Source organism: Schistocerca nitens, chromosome 1, assembly GCF_023898315.1.
Source record: "Schistocerca nitens isolate TAMUIC-IGC-003100 chromosome 1, iqSchNite1.1, whole genome shotgun sequence".
Classification (NCBI taxonomy): Eukaryota; Metazoa; Arthropoda; class Insecta; order Orthoptera; family Acrididae; genus Schistocerca; species Schistocerca nitens.
In genome coordinates this window covers 931,142,686-931,159,573 of record NC_064614.1, presented here as the reverse complement: position 1 = coordinate 931,159,573, position 16,888 = coordinate 931,142,686, and the positions used below count along the sequence as shown (strand labels likewise).

The 16,888-nt window shown below is 39.6% G+C and overlaps 1 protein-coding gene across 3 annotated transcripts in view; it reads left to right on the top strand.

Moving 5' to 3' along the window:
* Nucleotides 1-16,888, top strand: part of LOC126193617 (aftiphilin) — an 83,782-nt gene that overhangs the window by 11,995 nt on the left and 54,899 nt on the right. For all 3 annotated transcript variants that reach the window (XM_049932701.1, XM_049932702.1, XM_049932703.1), the window contains exon 4: nucleotides 11,924-12,160. In XM_049932701.1, the coding sequence (XP_049788658.1) occupies nucleotides 11,924-12,160 (237 nt within the window). The remainder of the gene's footprint in view (nucleotides 1-11,923; nucleotides 12,161-16,888) is intronic.

Sequence of the window (16,888 nt, the reverse complement as noted above, 5' to 3'; positions counted from 1 at the left end):
GTGACCAAGTAAGTGGTCCCGACAGTCGGGATACCAGTTAATTTGGAATAAGGCTGGGCATCTCGGACATATTCTGAGTCGTGATCACCTTTGTGCTCATACGGCAAAGACTACCAAATCCACCGGTTATCCCTCAACCGTTAGGGGTAAAACCCTATGGGGCTCGGGGCAAGTAAGGCTAGCAACCTGCTTCCCTGGTACTTTAAATATGATGCTGGCAACAATCAGAGCAAAATGCCTCGGCCCTTTGGAGGTGAAGGAGTCCCACCTCTAACTGACAAACCAGGGACTCCTAAGATACGACTTGGCAAACAAATGGTAATGAGATGGGGAGCTATTAATATCAATGGGGGCTACTCTGGGAAGAAGGTAGAGCTGGCAGAGGCTGCAAGTAAGATGGGGCTGGACGTTTTAGCTGTTAGTGACATTCGGGTAAGGGGTGAGAAAGAAGAGGAAGTGGGAGAATACAAGGTCTACCTGTCAGGAGTCAAAGCAGGAATAGCACAATGGGGTGTAGGGCTTTACATCAGGGAAGAAATGGAACCCAGCGTAGTTGCAATAAGGTATGTAAACGAACGACTGATGTGGATAGATTTGACAGTGTCTGGAAAGAAAATTAGGATTGTGTCAGTATATTCGCATTGTGAAGGGACAGATCAAGATAAGATGGATAGTTTTTATGAGGCACACAGTGATGTAGTTGTTAGAGTAAAGGACAAGGACAGTGTTCTGCTCATGGGTGATTTTAATGCCAGGATTGGAAATCGAACAGAAGGGTATGAAAAGGTTATGGGTAAATTTGGAGAGGATATGGAGGCCAACAGGAACAGGAAACAACTCTTGGATTTCTGTGCCAGTATGGGCTTAGTAATCACAAACTCCTTTTTTAAACATAGGAACATTCACCGGTATACTTGGGAAGGCAGAGGAACCAGATCTGTCATTGAATATATAATAACATATCAGGAATTAAGGAAGGCTGTGAGGGACACTCGTGTATTCAGGGGATTCTTTGATGATACTGATCATTATTTAATCTGCATTGAAATTGGGATTGTGAGGCCGAAAGTGCAGGAGGTCAGGTCCATATGTAGGAGGATAAGAGTGGAGAAACTTCAGGATAAGGAAATCAGGCACAAGTACATAACAGCGATCTCAGAAAGGTACCAGTTAGTTGAATGTAGTCAATTACAGTCATTGGAAAAGGAATGGACAAGGTACATGGACACAGTACTAGAAGTGGCTGGAGAATGTCTTGGGACAGTAGTATGTAAAAGTAGGATGAAGCAAACAGCTTGGTGGAATGACACAGTCAAGGCAGCCTGTAAAAGGAAAAAGAAGGCGTATCAAAAATGGCTACATACTAGAACTCAGATAGACAGATAAAGTTATGTTGAAGAAAGAAACAAAGCCAAACAGATAATTTCAGCATCCAAGAAGAAATCTTGGGAAGACTTTGGAAACAGGTTGGAGACTATGGGTCAAGCTGCTGGAAAACCATTCTGGAGTGTAATAGCAGTCTTCGAAAGGGAGGTAAGAAGGAAATGACAAGTATTTTGGACAGGTCAGGAAAACTGCTGGTGAATCCTGTGGATGCCTTGGGCAGATGGAGGGATTATTTTGAAGAGTTGCTCAATGTAGGTGAAAATGCGATCAGTAATGTTTCAGATTTCGAGGTAGAATGGGATAGGAATGATGATGGAAATAGGATCACAGTTGAGGAAGTGGAGAAAATGGTCAATAGATTGCAGTGCTATAAAGCAGCTGGGGTGGATGAAATTAAGTCAGAACTCATCAAATACAGTGGAATGTCAGGTCTTAAATGGCTACACAGGATAACTGAAATGGCCTGGGAGTTGGGACAGGTTCAATCAGACTGGACAAAAGCAGTAATCACACCAATCTTTAAACATGGAAATAGAAAAGATTGTAACAACTACAGAGGTATCTCTTTAATCAGCGTTGTGGGTAAAATCTTCTCAGGTATTGTTGAAAGGAAAGTGCGAGTATTAGTTGAGGACCAATTGGATGAAAATCAGTGTGGGTTTAGGCCTCTTAGAGGTTGTCAGGACCAGATCTTTAGCTTACGGCAGATAATGGAGAAGTGTTATGAGTGGAACATGGAATTGTATCTATGCTTTATAGATCTAGAAAAGGCATATGACCGTGTTCCTAGGAGGAAGTTATTGTCTGTTCTACGAGATTATTGAATAGGAGGCAATCTTTTGCAAGCAATTAAAGGTCTTTACATGGATAGTCAGGCAGCAGTTAGAGTTGACGGTAAATTGAGTTCATGGTTCAGAGTAGTTTCAGGGGTAAGACAAGGCTGCAACCTGTCTCCACTGTTGTTCATATTATTTATGGATCATATGTTGAAAACAATAGACTGGCGGGGTGAGATTAAGATATGTGAACACAAAATAAGCAGTCTTGCATATGCGGATGACTTAGTTGTGATGGCAGATTCGATTGAAAGTTTGCAAAGTAATATTTCAGAGCTAGATCAGAAATGTAAGGACTATGGTATGATGATTAGCATCTCCAAAACGAAAGTAATGTCAGTGGGAAAGAAATATAAACGGATTGAGTGCCAAATAGGAGGAACAAAGTTAGAACAGATCGACGGTTTCAAGTACTTAGGATGCATATTCTCACAGGATGGCAACATAGTGAAAGAACTGGAAGCGAGGTGTAGCAAAGCTAATGCACTGAGCGCTCAGCTATGATCTACTCTCTTCTGCAAGAAGGAAGTCAGTACCAAGACTAAGTTATCTGTGCACCGTTCAATCTTTTGACCAATTTTGCTGTTTGGGAGCGAAAGCTGGGTGGATTCAGGTTACCTTATCAACAAGGTTGAGGTTACGGATATGAAAGTAGCTAGGATGATTGCAGGTACTAGTAGATGGGAACAATGGCAGGAGGGTGTCCACAATGAGGAAATCAAAGAAAAACTGGGAATGAACTCTATAGATGTAGCAGTCAGGGCGAACAGGCTTAGATGGTGGGGTCATGTTACACGCATGGGAGAAGCAAGGTTACCCAAGAGACTCATGGGTTCAGCAGTAGAGGATAGGAGGAGTCGGGGCAGACCAAGGAGAAGGTACCTGGATTTGGTTAAGAATGATTTTGAAGTAATAGGTTTAACATCAGAAGAGGCACCAATGTTAGCACTGAATAGGGGATCGTGGAGGAATTTTATAAGGGGGCAGTGGTTAGCACACTGGACTCGCGTTCGGGAGGACGACGGTTCAATCCCGTCTCCGGCCATCCTGATTTAGGTTTTCCGTGATTTCCCTAAATCGCTTCAGGCAAATGCCGGGATGGTTCCTTTGAAAGGGCACGGCCGATTTCCTTCCCCATCCTTCCCTCACCCGAGCTTGCGCTCCGTCTCTAATGACCTCGTTGTCGACGGGACGTTCAACACTAATTTCCTCCTCCTATAAGGGGGCTATGCTCCAGACTGAACGCTGAAAGGCATAATCAGTCTTAAATGATGATGATGATGATGATGATGATGATGCAATAATTCTAAGAGCAAAACATGCTGAATTGGGCTTCTCTGTAAGTTTTATTATGACCATTAAAATTTAAGTTTCCAATGGCATGAATCTCCAGCAGTTTTTGTAGAAGTCACTCTGTTTATGACTTCGTCACCCAACACCAGATCTAGCTTTTGTCTGTCAACCTGTTTGCATTGAACCAAAAGAGAACATACTTCAGGACTTGATCAGTATTTGTGAAGCAATTGCTTTGATGCACTTTTATCACACTAGTATCATCTGTGAATAGTATGTCGTCGGCTGTATGGCTGAGGTGTGAATGTCGTTTATATAAACAGGAAACAGTATGGGACCTATAATACTGTCTTGTAATACTCCTATTTCAAATTTTTTTGCACCTGATAGTAAACTGATTTTGTGCGTGGCGTAAGCTGATATCAGTCTTATAATCTGCGTTGTGTTTAGTGGGTGTGATTCAAATCATTTTTTCCTATCCCTTGAATACGAAATGGTTCCAGTTGTACATAAAGATTATGATGATTAGCAGTAGAAAATGCTTTGGAGAGATTGTCATTTTTAAATAATGGCCTCATTTTTTAGATTGCCAATCTTCCTAGAAACACTCCTCCACTAAATGGTAAGTTGGTTATGTATGCCAAAGGCCTTGTCATATGTGGTGCTGTCACTGTTATGAAGGACCTGGCACCTCATGTACTCCTGTTGACATTTTAGGTTTCAGGCTTTTTAACACTTCATGTTTGTTTGTTGGCTCTACCCTCATGCTACAAGCAGATTTTTAATTTCCTGGTTTTTCTTGATTTGTAAATTTCAGGATTAATGAAGTTGTTGCATTTGTGAAATGATTGCTGGCGTAATTTGGTAAATCTTGTTTTTTAATACACATCCATGTCAGGCCATCATTCTGATTCATGCTTTCCACAGTTCTTATAAATCTGTCAAACCAAGTGCTGACGTGTTTTTTCTTCTGAAGGGAAGGGTTGATTTTGATTTTCTTTCCCATCTTTACCCACTCAAAGTTTGTGCTCTGTGTCAAGACAACCTATCATTTATGGGACTTTTCTTGTGTTTTTCTTGCAGAAGTGAAGTGGAAGTTATTTTCTACTCACCCTTTTTTAATATGGTGTTTCCATATTGAATACCAGTTTCAAGTTAGGTGCTGAAAACAGTTAATTCTTCATGTGGACTCATGAAGATAAGACAACCTGTATATGATGCTTTGCATCATTAATAAGGAGACACTGCATTTGACGAATATATTTAACAAAGTGTGTGCACATTTTTGTCTGTACTTATAATCCATATGACAAGTGAGGAGATGCATTGGTGAAGACACAGGATTCATATTTTCAAGGAGTGAAATTCAAATTCTTGCCTGGCCAGATAGATTTATGTTAATCTCTTGAGGTTAATACTGGTCCCATAAACAGATCTACAGCTGATCTCCTTCCCTATCCTTGTTCAGTCAAAGCTTGCATTCAGTACCTCATGATTTCAGTGTTGATAGGATATTATACTCTACTAGAACAAAACCTAGGTGTTTTGTGCGGTAAATTAGGTGTAGTATTGTAGGTGTAGCAAAAAATGCAATCGGTAGTAAAGGATGACATAGAAAGAAACAAGAGCAAACTACAACCATTATGATATTATTAACACAGCTATACAGTATGTTATGTAGAAGAATGGATTGCTATGTTTATTAATAAATAAATTTTTTTAGAAAAATATTATTTTTCTGTATGATCTCCATTGAGATAAATGAATTTGACCCAGTGTAATTCAGATGTTTTTGTTCGATCAGAACAGAATTTTGCTTCTAATGCTGCATAATTTTGGGATTAGAAAACAGAAGTCACTTGTGACAGAGGATGCATGTGGAACTGTTTTGAAACTTTACTCTGACTCCTGCCCTTCACAATGGCAAATGAGTGAGCAGGTGAAAGCACACTTCCTGACCAACTCATTTTGTGAACAAGTCATTATTGTTCCAGTGTAGGAGCTAATGATGATGCACTCTTTTTGCAGTAAATTATCATGAAATTATGAAAATTCCATTACTGCAGTTGCTGTCACCAGAATCTTATGTAACTCTGTATGTGAGATGCCAATTGTCGTGACAGTAATATAAATTTAAAGGCAATAGTCTTCAGCCACGATATCATGCATTGTATCCACTGCTTCTTCAGAAGAAACCTCAATTGTATGACCATAATGTACCAAATCTGCACTGCTCCTACATCTATGTTTACTTCATTCACCCAATAATAAATGGTCTTGAATCTGCGGCAGAATTTCTGTTAGCTTCTGTCAACTTGGACTGCGTCTCAGTCGCAATCCATTTTATTTTGTGTAGCATAATATTGCTGTCTGATACTAATCATTGTCAATTTCCATGAAAAATGTAATGCCAGTCTCACATTACATCTGTTTGAAACTGTGAACACAGCCATTACTGGCACTGTATTTGATAAAAATTCAGCCCCTTAAGAAAATTTCCAATTTTTTCATAGAGTTTCAATAGATTTACTAATTTGTCTTCATATTCTCACTATGCATCACCTTGTGAGAGGATACCTCTTACTATTACTAGCTGGTCCATTGTCTGTTTTATTTGTGGATGGAATAAGCAAAACAATCTGTTGGGCCATAATTATATGCTCGTATTTTTGTGTGGTCGTTACTCAAAACCGAGTGAGATATTTAAGTGGCTAAGACACAGAACCTGTATTTGAGAGGGGTGGGGCTCAAATTTCTATCTAGCTGTTTGTGTTTAGGTTTTTCGTGGTTTCCCTAAATGAGTTAGAATGAATGCAGAGGTGGTTCCTTTGTTCTGAGTTTACACTTATTCTGTCATCATTGTAAAGTTTAAAACTCTGCTCTTCCTTCCTTCCTTTTTTGGAACAAAAGTGAAATGAAGGCAGTAAACTGCTTCACCATGTGTCCAAAATATTGGTCTTTTAAATTTACCAGGAATTAAATACAAGAATGTAATCTTTTTCTCTGTGGTTCCCATTTCAGTTACTTGAGCAGCTCAACAACATTTCTATTGATTAGTTTGGAAGGTGTGGTGAGGAACTAGTAGCAAATTGCAGCTTTTAAGTCAGTCTGTGGGATGTGCTCAGATTTTTAGATGCTAGAGCATTTTGCATGAAAGACAGGGATTTGGGTTTCAACTCCGGTCTGGCATACAGTTTGTCACAGATGTACACTTTTGTGCATCTAAACTGTATCATTTGTTTACCTACATGGCTGACAGTCAACTTGTCTTGTATTGTCACAAGCAAGTTACCTTGCAGGACAGTCTGGAGCAGAGCACACTATTAATTACCTAATTGAAAAAGAAGTGGGAGAACTGGTTTTGAAAATTAACATTAACAACTAACAGAGCATGGGGCTCCAATAATGCCTTCATTAGCTACCTAATAACTCCACCCTAGGCAGAGGAGTAGTAGTAATAGGTTAACAGGCAAAGGTCTTATAGGATTGCCAGAAGTGTACCTTTGAAAAGGACATGGCCTGTTTTCTTCTACAGCCTGAGCAAGCTCTCCATCTCATTTAATGACCATTGCATTGATGGGACATTTAATCCTAATTTTCCTTTCTTCCTCCTTATATGGTAATAATGCCTGCATTGTCACTCAAAGTGATTATAATAACCAAAGGGACTCAAGAAATGGCATTAAATGACTTGAGAACTTAGATTATCTTCCTCTGTGTTGGAATGGTTGATGATAGAATCAAGTTAGTAAGCCTCTGATCTGTCATATGTATTAAACAGCTTGTGCTATTTTAGAATTGATAAATTAGAATATTTTATCACTTCTGATGCTCTCAGGTGGGTGTAATTGACTTTTGGTATTTAATGACTCAGTGAGCTTTCAGCAGTATCTTGACTTATGCTACCTTCACCATCCAGTATTGTCCACTGTCCATGGCCTTCTTTATGATTTCAGCTGTACCGTGTGCTGAGTCATTTTATTCTGGATCCTGAGTCATACAGAAATCTTGGGGAATGAACTAGGTGATCACTTAGCCAGGGAAGTAACCACACAGTCAATGTTTGTAATGGATATACAAAGCACTGATTTGGAAGCACAGAGGAGACACTTTATCCATCACAGCTGCAGCATGGAATGGTGAACTACTGCTCCCTCCAATAAACTGTGCACTACCAAGGAGACTACTGTTGTGTGGTCTGGAAAGAATTCACTTATTTCAGCTTTGTATTGGTCTTACTCGCCTCGATCCACGGCCTTATCGTATGCAGTGACACACCTCCACTTCCCAAGCATAACTGCTGTTCTTTGCTGATTGTGTCTCACATACTTGTGAAGTGTCTCCTGCCTTAAAACACTCTAACAAATGAAGGATCTTGAGGACCCCTTATCAGTATTATCCGTTACCCGTGGCTGCACTTACATATCAGTAGTTTTGTTATGTTGAGCGATGGTGATTACTGTACCTGCAGTAACATCAGCTGCCTCACATGGTTGGATGTCATAGCTCATGATGTGTTCCCTGTACTCCCCCCTCCCGAGCTTCCCAGAGCACGATGCGGCAGCATGCATAGCATCACTGCTGAGTAGCACCTATAGAGTGGAATGGGCAGGAGTACGCATTTATGCGTCGTGCTATTGAAGTAGCTATGGGACCCTATTATACAATGTGTACATTATGCAACAAATAGTGTAGAAGTATGGATTAAATACATTAAGGATTGTACAAGCATTGTATTCTTTATGAAACTTCCTGGCAGATTAAAACTGTGTGCCGGACCGAGACTTGAACTCGGGACCTTTGCCTTTCGCGGGCAAGTGCTCTACCATCTGAGCTACCCATACGTGACTCGCGCCCCGTCCTCACAGCTTTACATCTCATTCTGGAAACATCCCCAAGGCCGTGGCTAAGCCATGTCTCCACAATATCCTTTCTTTCAGGAGTGCTAGTTCTGCAAGGTTCACAGGAGAGCTTCTGCAAAGTTTGGAAGGTAGGAAACGAGGTACTGGCAGAAGTTTTAATCTGCCAGGAAGTTTCATATCAGTGCACACTCCGCTGCAGAGTGAAAATTTCATTCTGGATTGTATTCGTTACTTTTAGTTGTATCCCATAGCACATATCAACCAATAAAATCATTTTCACAAATATGATAAAGATTGAAAATTACAGAGAAAATCTCTTGTTTAGAGAGTATATGTTTCCCTAATTCACATAATATTCTTCAAATCAATAAGCATCTTGTACTACACACTTTCTAAAGCAGCTTGTATTCTTCGTGAGGGTTCAAGCTATTTAAATAAACAATTTTATCAAAATTGATTCAGCGCATTGGTTGTTAGAACTTAACAGGCAGAGTTACTTTCATATGTATAATATTAGTATGGATAAAATGTTCACTTACAATATAATTTTTGTTCTTATCTTTTTACCATATTTTACTCACCTTGATCTCCCTTTTGTCTGTTTAGAAGGGCATTGTTTATTACACCACTGTGCTAAACAATCTTGAGTTGGCTGAGCATCAGGCTTGTGATGTAAGGGATGCAGAGGAGCCTCCAAGGTTCCCTCTCCATGCCAGCCCAATTTTGCATCACATTTATAATATTCTGTAATTACTTCCAATCATAAGATTCATCAGTGTTCTCAGCATCTCAGCCCTGTTTTCCCATTCATATGTTTAGGAGGATGTTGCTTATTATATCTCTGATGTACACATATCACATCTCGGCATAAAAGTAGCAGTGGGGAGGGATAGATGGAGAGATTTCATCTGTCACCAGAGATGAGCCCCAAAGCACCATCATCTGCTGACCAACACTGGCCGAATTCTGCACTCATTTTTATATATCCTGTAACAGTCTGTAAATCATAGCATTGTTAGTGGTTTGCCTGTCTCTGCTCTACTATTTTCCATTCACCATTGGAACAAGCTGAGGTGACTGTTACTAAACTCTGAACAAACTAATCACTCCTGACCAGATGTAAAATGCTTATTGCTAAATTCTTTTGTGTTTATACTAAAGGTTTGTGTCTTCACTGGCATCCACTATACACTGGAGGCTTTCTGTACTGATATACAACTTAAATTGCTGTAGGAGATAAAATGCAAGCCATTTTTAATCTCTACATACAGAAATAATATTTACTGGAGGATCATTAGCAATGAGTATGTTGAGCAACTAACATTATAAACAACCTTTCTCTTCCTCCCTTAAGCAAATAGCCATAGTTTCCCACTGACACTGTGGGTCATTAAAATTAAAACATTGGGAAGGATATCAAATAATGAAATTTTACTTTTGTGCTTGTACAGTATTGTAGGAAGAATATATGCTTTAATGTGTCAGTGATTTTGGGTATACAGGGTGTGAAGCTAAGTATACGGAGCTGCCACCTTTGGCAGCAACAAGAAGTCTATCCTGGCTGGGAATGAATAGAACTGAGCTTGTATGACAGATATTGGTGTGTCATTTCATGCTGCTTCAGATCTATGTCAGAATTAATCTATTGTAATGGCTGGTGAGTGGTGTCATGCGAGCCTCTCTGCAACTCCTGACCATATTTTTAATGGCTGGTAGACTTGGATGATGAACTGATTATGGCAGCAGCTGAACACCCTGTATTGTTGAAGGCCAAGACAGTCCAGCTGGTGTAGTCTATTGTAGTCTTGTCAATAGATAATTGCCATGCTGACCTTGAAGATAAGCATGACCATCAGCTTCAACATTTCAGAAATGTAAAAGCTGATGTCCAAATTACTGGCTATGTGAACTGGAGCTGATACTGTTGTGTACCCAGTGACACCCTAAAACCATCGCACCAGGTCTGGGTCCCATATACAACAATACCAAATGCAATCTGGCAACATTAGTTATACCTGAAGCCACCATTGTTATGCTTTACGCAGAACAGGGACTCTTCCGTAAAGATGTCATGGCGCCAGTCCTGTTTCCAGTGTCAATTGCGGATACACCATTGTCAGCATGCGTACCTCTACTGCTCTATCAAATGAAATCTGCAACATTGGTCATAATGCAGACAGTCTGTGATGCTGCAGACATGGTTCTCCACGTGGTTGCTTGTCTTACTGTGAGTGAACCTATTTCTTGACTGAAGGTACATGACATGGCAGTATGACCCTGCACAGCCAAGTTAATGGTATATCTGTCCTCTTGCACGCTAGTCGCATGGGGCTGTTGAGAACCTGCATGACATGCTCATCTTGAATCCATCGATTACGTATTTGCAGGAGAGTCGTGGGGCAGTGTGAGCATCAATATCATGTAATGATGAACTGCAGTCTCCATAGGCCACAATCCTACTGCTGTCGAATTCTGACAGGTGCTGGTACTTCTGCTTCTTACTTGAAATATAACATGATCTTCTCATAAACAACTGACTTTAAAATGATATTTCGAAATGATAAACCTGCTACATAATCTTTCTACATTGGTGTTACTTGGATAAGGAGCAGTGAAATGAAAAGACATATGGAAAAAAGTGGATTAACTGTTTATTACTTCAAAAGTGGTAACCATAATTTTAATTCATTTATTCCACTGTGAAACGAAGTGGTCAGTGCCTTCATGGAAAAATGTTTGCAGTTGCCTGTGGAACCATGGTATTAATGTGTGTACCTCTTCATATGAATCAAATTGACAGCCACAATTGATTTCCTTCAGAGGGCCAAAAATATGGAAATCACATGGGGAGAGATTGGGACTATATAGGGGGATGTGTAAGGGTTTCCCAGCGAAGATTCTGTGAGGGGCCCACATGTTGCCAAAGCTGTTTAGACTGTGCTGTCAGAGGGCTTCCCTCGGACAACCATGCCTCCATCCTTGCTACCCTCCCTGTTTTCCTTTCCCTGTTGCTTCATAACCTGGGTTGTAACTGAATCCACTTTCCCTTCTTCCCTTTCTTTCCCCTCTCCCCTCCCTGATGAAGGAACAAAGTTCCGAAAGCTAGGAACGTAAATTTTCGGCTCTGTTTTTTGTGTATCTATCGGCTGTACTGAGCTGAGGTAAGTACTGGCCAGCCCCTCTATCTCTTTGAATGTATGAACTGAGTGGTGTACAGTGTATGAGCTGCTGATGTGTTCAAAACTGTTTCAGTTTTATTTGTGAAACGTAATATTATTGATCACCTAGTGTTCTTTATATGCTTCCTGTCTGTGATTTAACGATGCCCCCCCCCCCCCCTTGCAAAAACCAAAACAAAAAAAAAAAACAAAAAAAAAAAAAACACCTCTCTCTCTCTCTCTGTCTGTCTCTCTCTCTCTCTCTCTCTCTCTCTCTCTCTCTCTCTCTCTCTCTCTCATATCTCTACATGTGTGTATCTGTACTTGCAGTTTGCAGTTACATGTGTATTCACGTCATTTGTGATATGTTGTTGTTTGACTCTTCCAGGTGGTACTGTCGTTGGAAAGCAAGATCCTAGCATTGTTTCGCAGCTGCAAAGACACTCCCACTGAGGAGCATACTGAACAGACATGGCTTCCTCTAACAAATTACTTAGAAGCCTCCCAAAGTATCTGGGCTCACCTGAAAAATATAGAAACTACGCATGCGTTGTCTTACCAATGGGCAGGGTCAACTTCAAATAAATTACTGCTGTCTGCTCTTGGTATAGATTCACGAAACCTTGTAAGTATAATTTTAAAAGAAATCGTGTACTAGTTTATGGTCTGAGAGTGTGAGCTCTTCTCACTTATCTAATAGCAAACAAAAGTTTATAAAGATCTGTAATTCAGCTTTGATGTCTAATAACTAATGGAAGAAAAGATCTGGTTAATACCTAGTGGGACATTTCAGAAATTTACTTCATAAACAGTAATGCTACTTCTAAGTAAATTTGTAGCACTTTCTTTTTTCTCTTGTGCGTCTCTCATTAGTGGGGATACAATACACTGACATATGTTCCATTGCCACTTGTGGTTCACAGCATATAGAATAGAACACATTTATGTGGTAGCAGTAGTTGAGACACTAAACTTTTATTTGGGAACACTAGTACTCAAACGCTATAGGTGATAATTATTTAAACTACCTTAGTTCACATCAGGTGAATGTTAGGTGATTGCTTCAGCAGCTACTCATTTCACTTGTTCTTATCTAGTGTGCAGTTATAGTAATATCCCGATAGTGTGCTACTAATGGGACATCAAGCTGACTCATCCCTTTTCCTGCAAGATAGTATAAATATCTTGTTTTCTATAGGCTTTTTACACAGTTGTTTCAACATATTTCAGGCATTAGTACAAAGACACAAAGGAATTACAGACACTGGGTGGGAAAGGGATTGCTTTAAATCAGTGGTGAAAGTTGAAAATTTGTGCTGGACTGGACTTCGAACGCATGAGAGTGGGGTATGGGGTGGGGGGTCCTGTTGGTAGTTTCCGCTGATTCTGCAAACTCATTGTTATGTCATTATGACTCTGTTATACTGTAAATTCCTGTTATGTTTGGCAGTGCAGTTGCAGCTCACCACAATTTATAAAGAAGTCGACATTGCCAGTGTGATGTGGACTAATGATGTAAAACCAAACATCAAACCTAAGCTGTTACCCCCTTATTCACAAACACAGAAAATGCAGCAACGCTACGTAATGAAACAGTATAGTAGGTTAAAACACAATTTATTTTCAATAAATGTGTTACCAGCAAAATGAAAATGTAAATCAAAATAATTATTTGATGAGTAACAGCCAAATATATTTGAACCACCAAGAGCAAATATGCCTCACACCAACAAATACAAGAGTTCGAGTCCTGTTAGACACTATTGCAATCTATAAGGAAAAAGAATTGTAAATTAATTTTCACTCATAAAATAAACATCAGATTTATATAAGGCAATATCGTGGCCACACGAATTGCAGGCACATGTACTAAACTGCCAGTCACTACTGCCTGGCAGCAGCCCAGAAATGTTTACAAGTGGCCACACTATTGCATATTTTCATAGAAGGTATGCATGTAATCTAATGGAAATAAGTGTGGATCCACTGCATTTCTGTCACACAAGGTATCAAGTTAGATATAACAAGATAAATTTGGCTTCGTGGATGCATACTTTTTGTAAGTAAGCTCAGTGCTTCAGAAAGTTTAACTAGTGAACTGATACTGGATACATGCCTGGTCCAAATTTTACTAGAATGTCAAAACACCATTTTGAATATCTAATACAAACAATTGGTCCAAGAATGGCTAAAACCAATACAAATATGAGAGAGTATATATTATCAGTTACAACCTGGTTGGCGATCAGCCTTCAGGTTTTAGCAACTGGTGATTCTGACAGGAGTATAATATATCTCTTTAAACTTCACTATTTGTCAATAAGTCTCATGGTACAAGAAACATGCAATGCTTTGATAGAAGGCCTGAAAGATTTTACCATAGGAAGTTTTAAATAAAAATAGTTTTTATTTTATTTTTGTTAACTGGCATACGCTACTGTTTAACACTGTCAATTCCTACTTCAGGTACCTCTTGAAATAATCTGAAACTCATGGCATCAAATCCAGACCACAAGTGCTTCTGCACTTCCTATGCAACTTTGTTGCCTTGCATTTGGCACAGATTCGGGGTCTTCAGAATTTTTTATATCTTTCATCAAGTGTGAGTCAGAGATAAATCTCATTTGCAAAATTTATAGTTCTCTCATTTGTCTACTTCCCTTGCTGTCTATAACAAATTCCTGACAACGAACAGCTACAAAATATGTGGCTATATGTACATGCACAAATAATTGAAGAAAAGTGAAACAATTTTGTTTTCATTCAGACACTAGACTGTGAGAGAAGTAGGAATCAAAGGTGAAAGTGAGAGAGAAGCATTTACACACAAGGACAGAGATAGATATTGCCTTGCAATATGAAATACTCTCCACTCTTGCTGGACAGCACTGGTAATCCCTAAGCAATATGTTGGCAACAACCTGCAGCATCAGCAGTATAGCGAAGCCATACTGTATAATTACCATCTATTGCAGTCACATTTCAGCATTGTTGATGGCAACACTATTGCGGCCAAATATTGCCATTAAATGCAGACCATCTAAATGCACCTCTAGAGTTGATGGCTTTTTAGTCAAAGAGTTTCTTTGTGGGGTTGGAAAATTATAGGGGGAAACTTATGGTAAATTTGAGCTTGAAGTCACTTTGAGTCCTCCTTGGCCAGCAGAGCATTGCCTACAAAAGCTCTGATTCATAGTTCTGGTCAAATTTACGATTCGAATTAGTCAAAATAATTATCAGTAAGAACACGGGATAAAAAAAAGGATGTGCAAAATAGAAATATGTCTGGACATATTTGATGAACAAATGTTGAAGAGTTGTGAATTATGATTTATTATTCATGTTATACATATTTTTAAATAATTCATTTCAGGTACAAGAGACCCTTCTAAAATTTGTGTTACAATTTTACCACACTCAAAGTACAAGAAATGCTAACATTAGCCTAATTTTAATATAATCTCCTATTAGGGCCAAAAAGGTTAATCATTAATTCTAGTACCAAGGTACACTTTGCTCAAATTATCAGTTCATCTTGCATGAATTCTGCTAGTGAAAATAAGCATTCGTTCCACAAAACTCCCTATAGTTTCTACTGGGTAAGGTTTGGCATGTTGGTTTATTATAAATTTTGTCCCCTTGTAGTTAGATGTCTGAGCATACAGTTTCAGTAGGTATGTGGGAAGCATTAAATTATCATTCTTTATTGAGTTGTACATGTGACCAAAATAATTTATACATTGTGTAAGAAGATTATAGTTGCATATCTGTATATGGATAAGTCAGGTTTAAATTTCTGTTGAAATCATGGGTAACAAGATACTTTTAGCCGAGCAGTACACATGTATCTAACAATTTTCTTCTGCATCTTCAGAATCTAACAGATGCCACTAGCTGTTATCGTAAAGTTTTAATTATCACCTCAAGAAATCAAGCTGTGACCATGAAACTGGTGATGTGTTGTTCCTTCTGCACATATTCACCCTTCAACATGACACATGTTATGCTCAGTGGTGGCTGAGTCAGTGGAGAACTTGGTTGTAGGTATCTGCATTTTGGCTGTTCGCTGAGTAGTCCATGCGCAAGATAGGCAACATCAAGAGTAATGTGAGCTCATGAGCGCCGTGGTTAGCGTGAGCAGCTATGGACCGAGAGGTCCTTGTTTCAAATCTTCCCTCGAGTGAAAAGTTTACTTCTTTTATTTTCGCAAAGTTATGATCTTTTCGTTCGTTCATTGACATCTCTGTTCACTGTAATAAGTTTAGTGTCTGTGTTTTGCCACCGCACCGCAAAACCATGCGATTAGTGGACGAAAGGACGTGCCTCTCCAACGGGAACCGAAAACATTCGATCGCAAGGTCATAGGTCAAACGATTCCTCAACAGGAAAACACGTCTGATATATTCTATACGATACTGGTGACGGCATGTGCGTCACATGACAGGAATATGTTGTCGACCCACCTAACTTGTACACTTGGCGAATGGGTAAAAAGATTCTTCTACCTTGCCCGATTTAGGTTTTCTTTTCAAAAAAGTGACGGACAGATAATAATTGTCTGAAAATAAAAAAAATTAAACTTTTCACTCGAGGGAAGACTTGAACCAAGGACCTCTCGTTCCGCAGTTTCCCACGCTAACCACGGGACCACAGCACTCCTAAGCTTGCATTGCCCTTGATGTTGTATATCTTCCCCATGGACTACTCAGTTTGTATATTTTGCTTATTTTTTTCATAGTTCCACACAACTTCTTCCTGTTTTCTCGATTGATCTGTGTTCAGTTTTTCAAGGCCTATCCACTGTGCCAACTTATAACTAAATCTGAGGGGGGTGCAATGGGGAGGTTCCCTTGTAAGTGCCGTTGAGGAGAATGTGGGGAAGGGCAGTTGTGGAGCAAAAATGCCTCATGATATTTCGTCTTAATAGCATTAAGTAACCTTGATCAGAAGATTTTGGTAGCACATTCCTGTGATGGATATCATGGAAGAGGTGTTCTGTCAAATGTGTTAGAGCAGAGTTTGGAGACTTTCTCAGGGGAGAGGAAAATTAACACACAAATGTAATCATGTATTGCTCTCCACTTGGTCACTTGGTTTGTATCTGCATGCATCTGGTACGAGCCTGCTTGCTCCAGAGGCATCCAGTTGACTAAAGGAATAACAATCCTTTATCAGTGATTTCCATCAAAAATGTGGTCCCTCATCTGACTTGTCTGGGTCCTTTCCATCCCTTGGAGCCTGTGTTGCTGGTAAGGCACTGCTGCTAATGCCTGCAGGCCAGGCAACATAGAAAAGCTATGGAGCCCAAGAAACAGCTGTAATTGGCTGATGCCTTGCCCGCATAACTCAACTC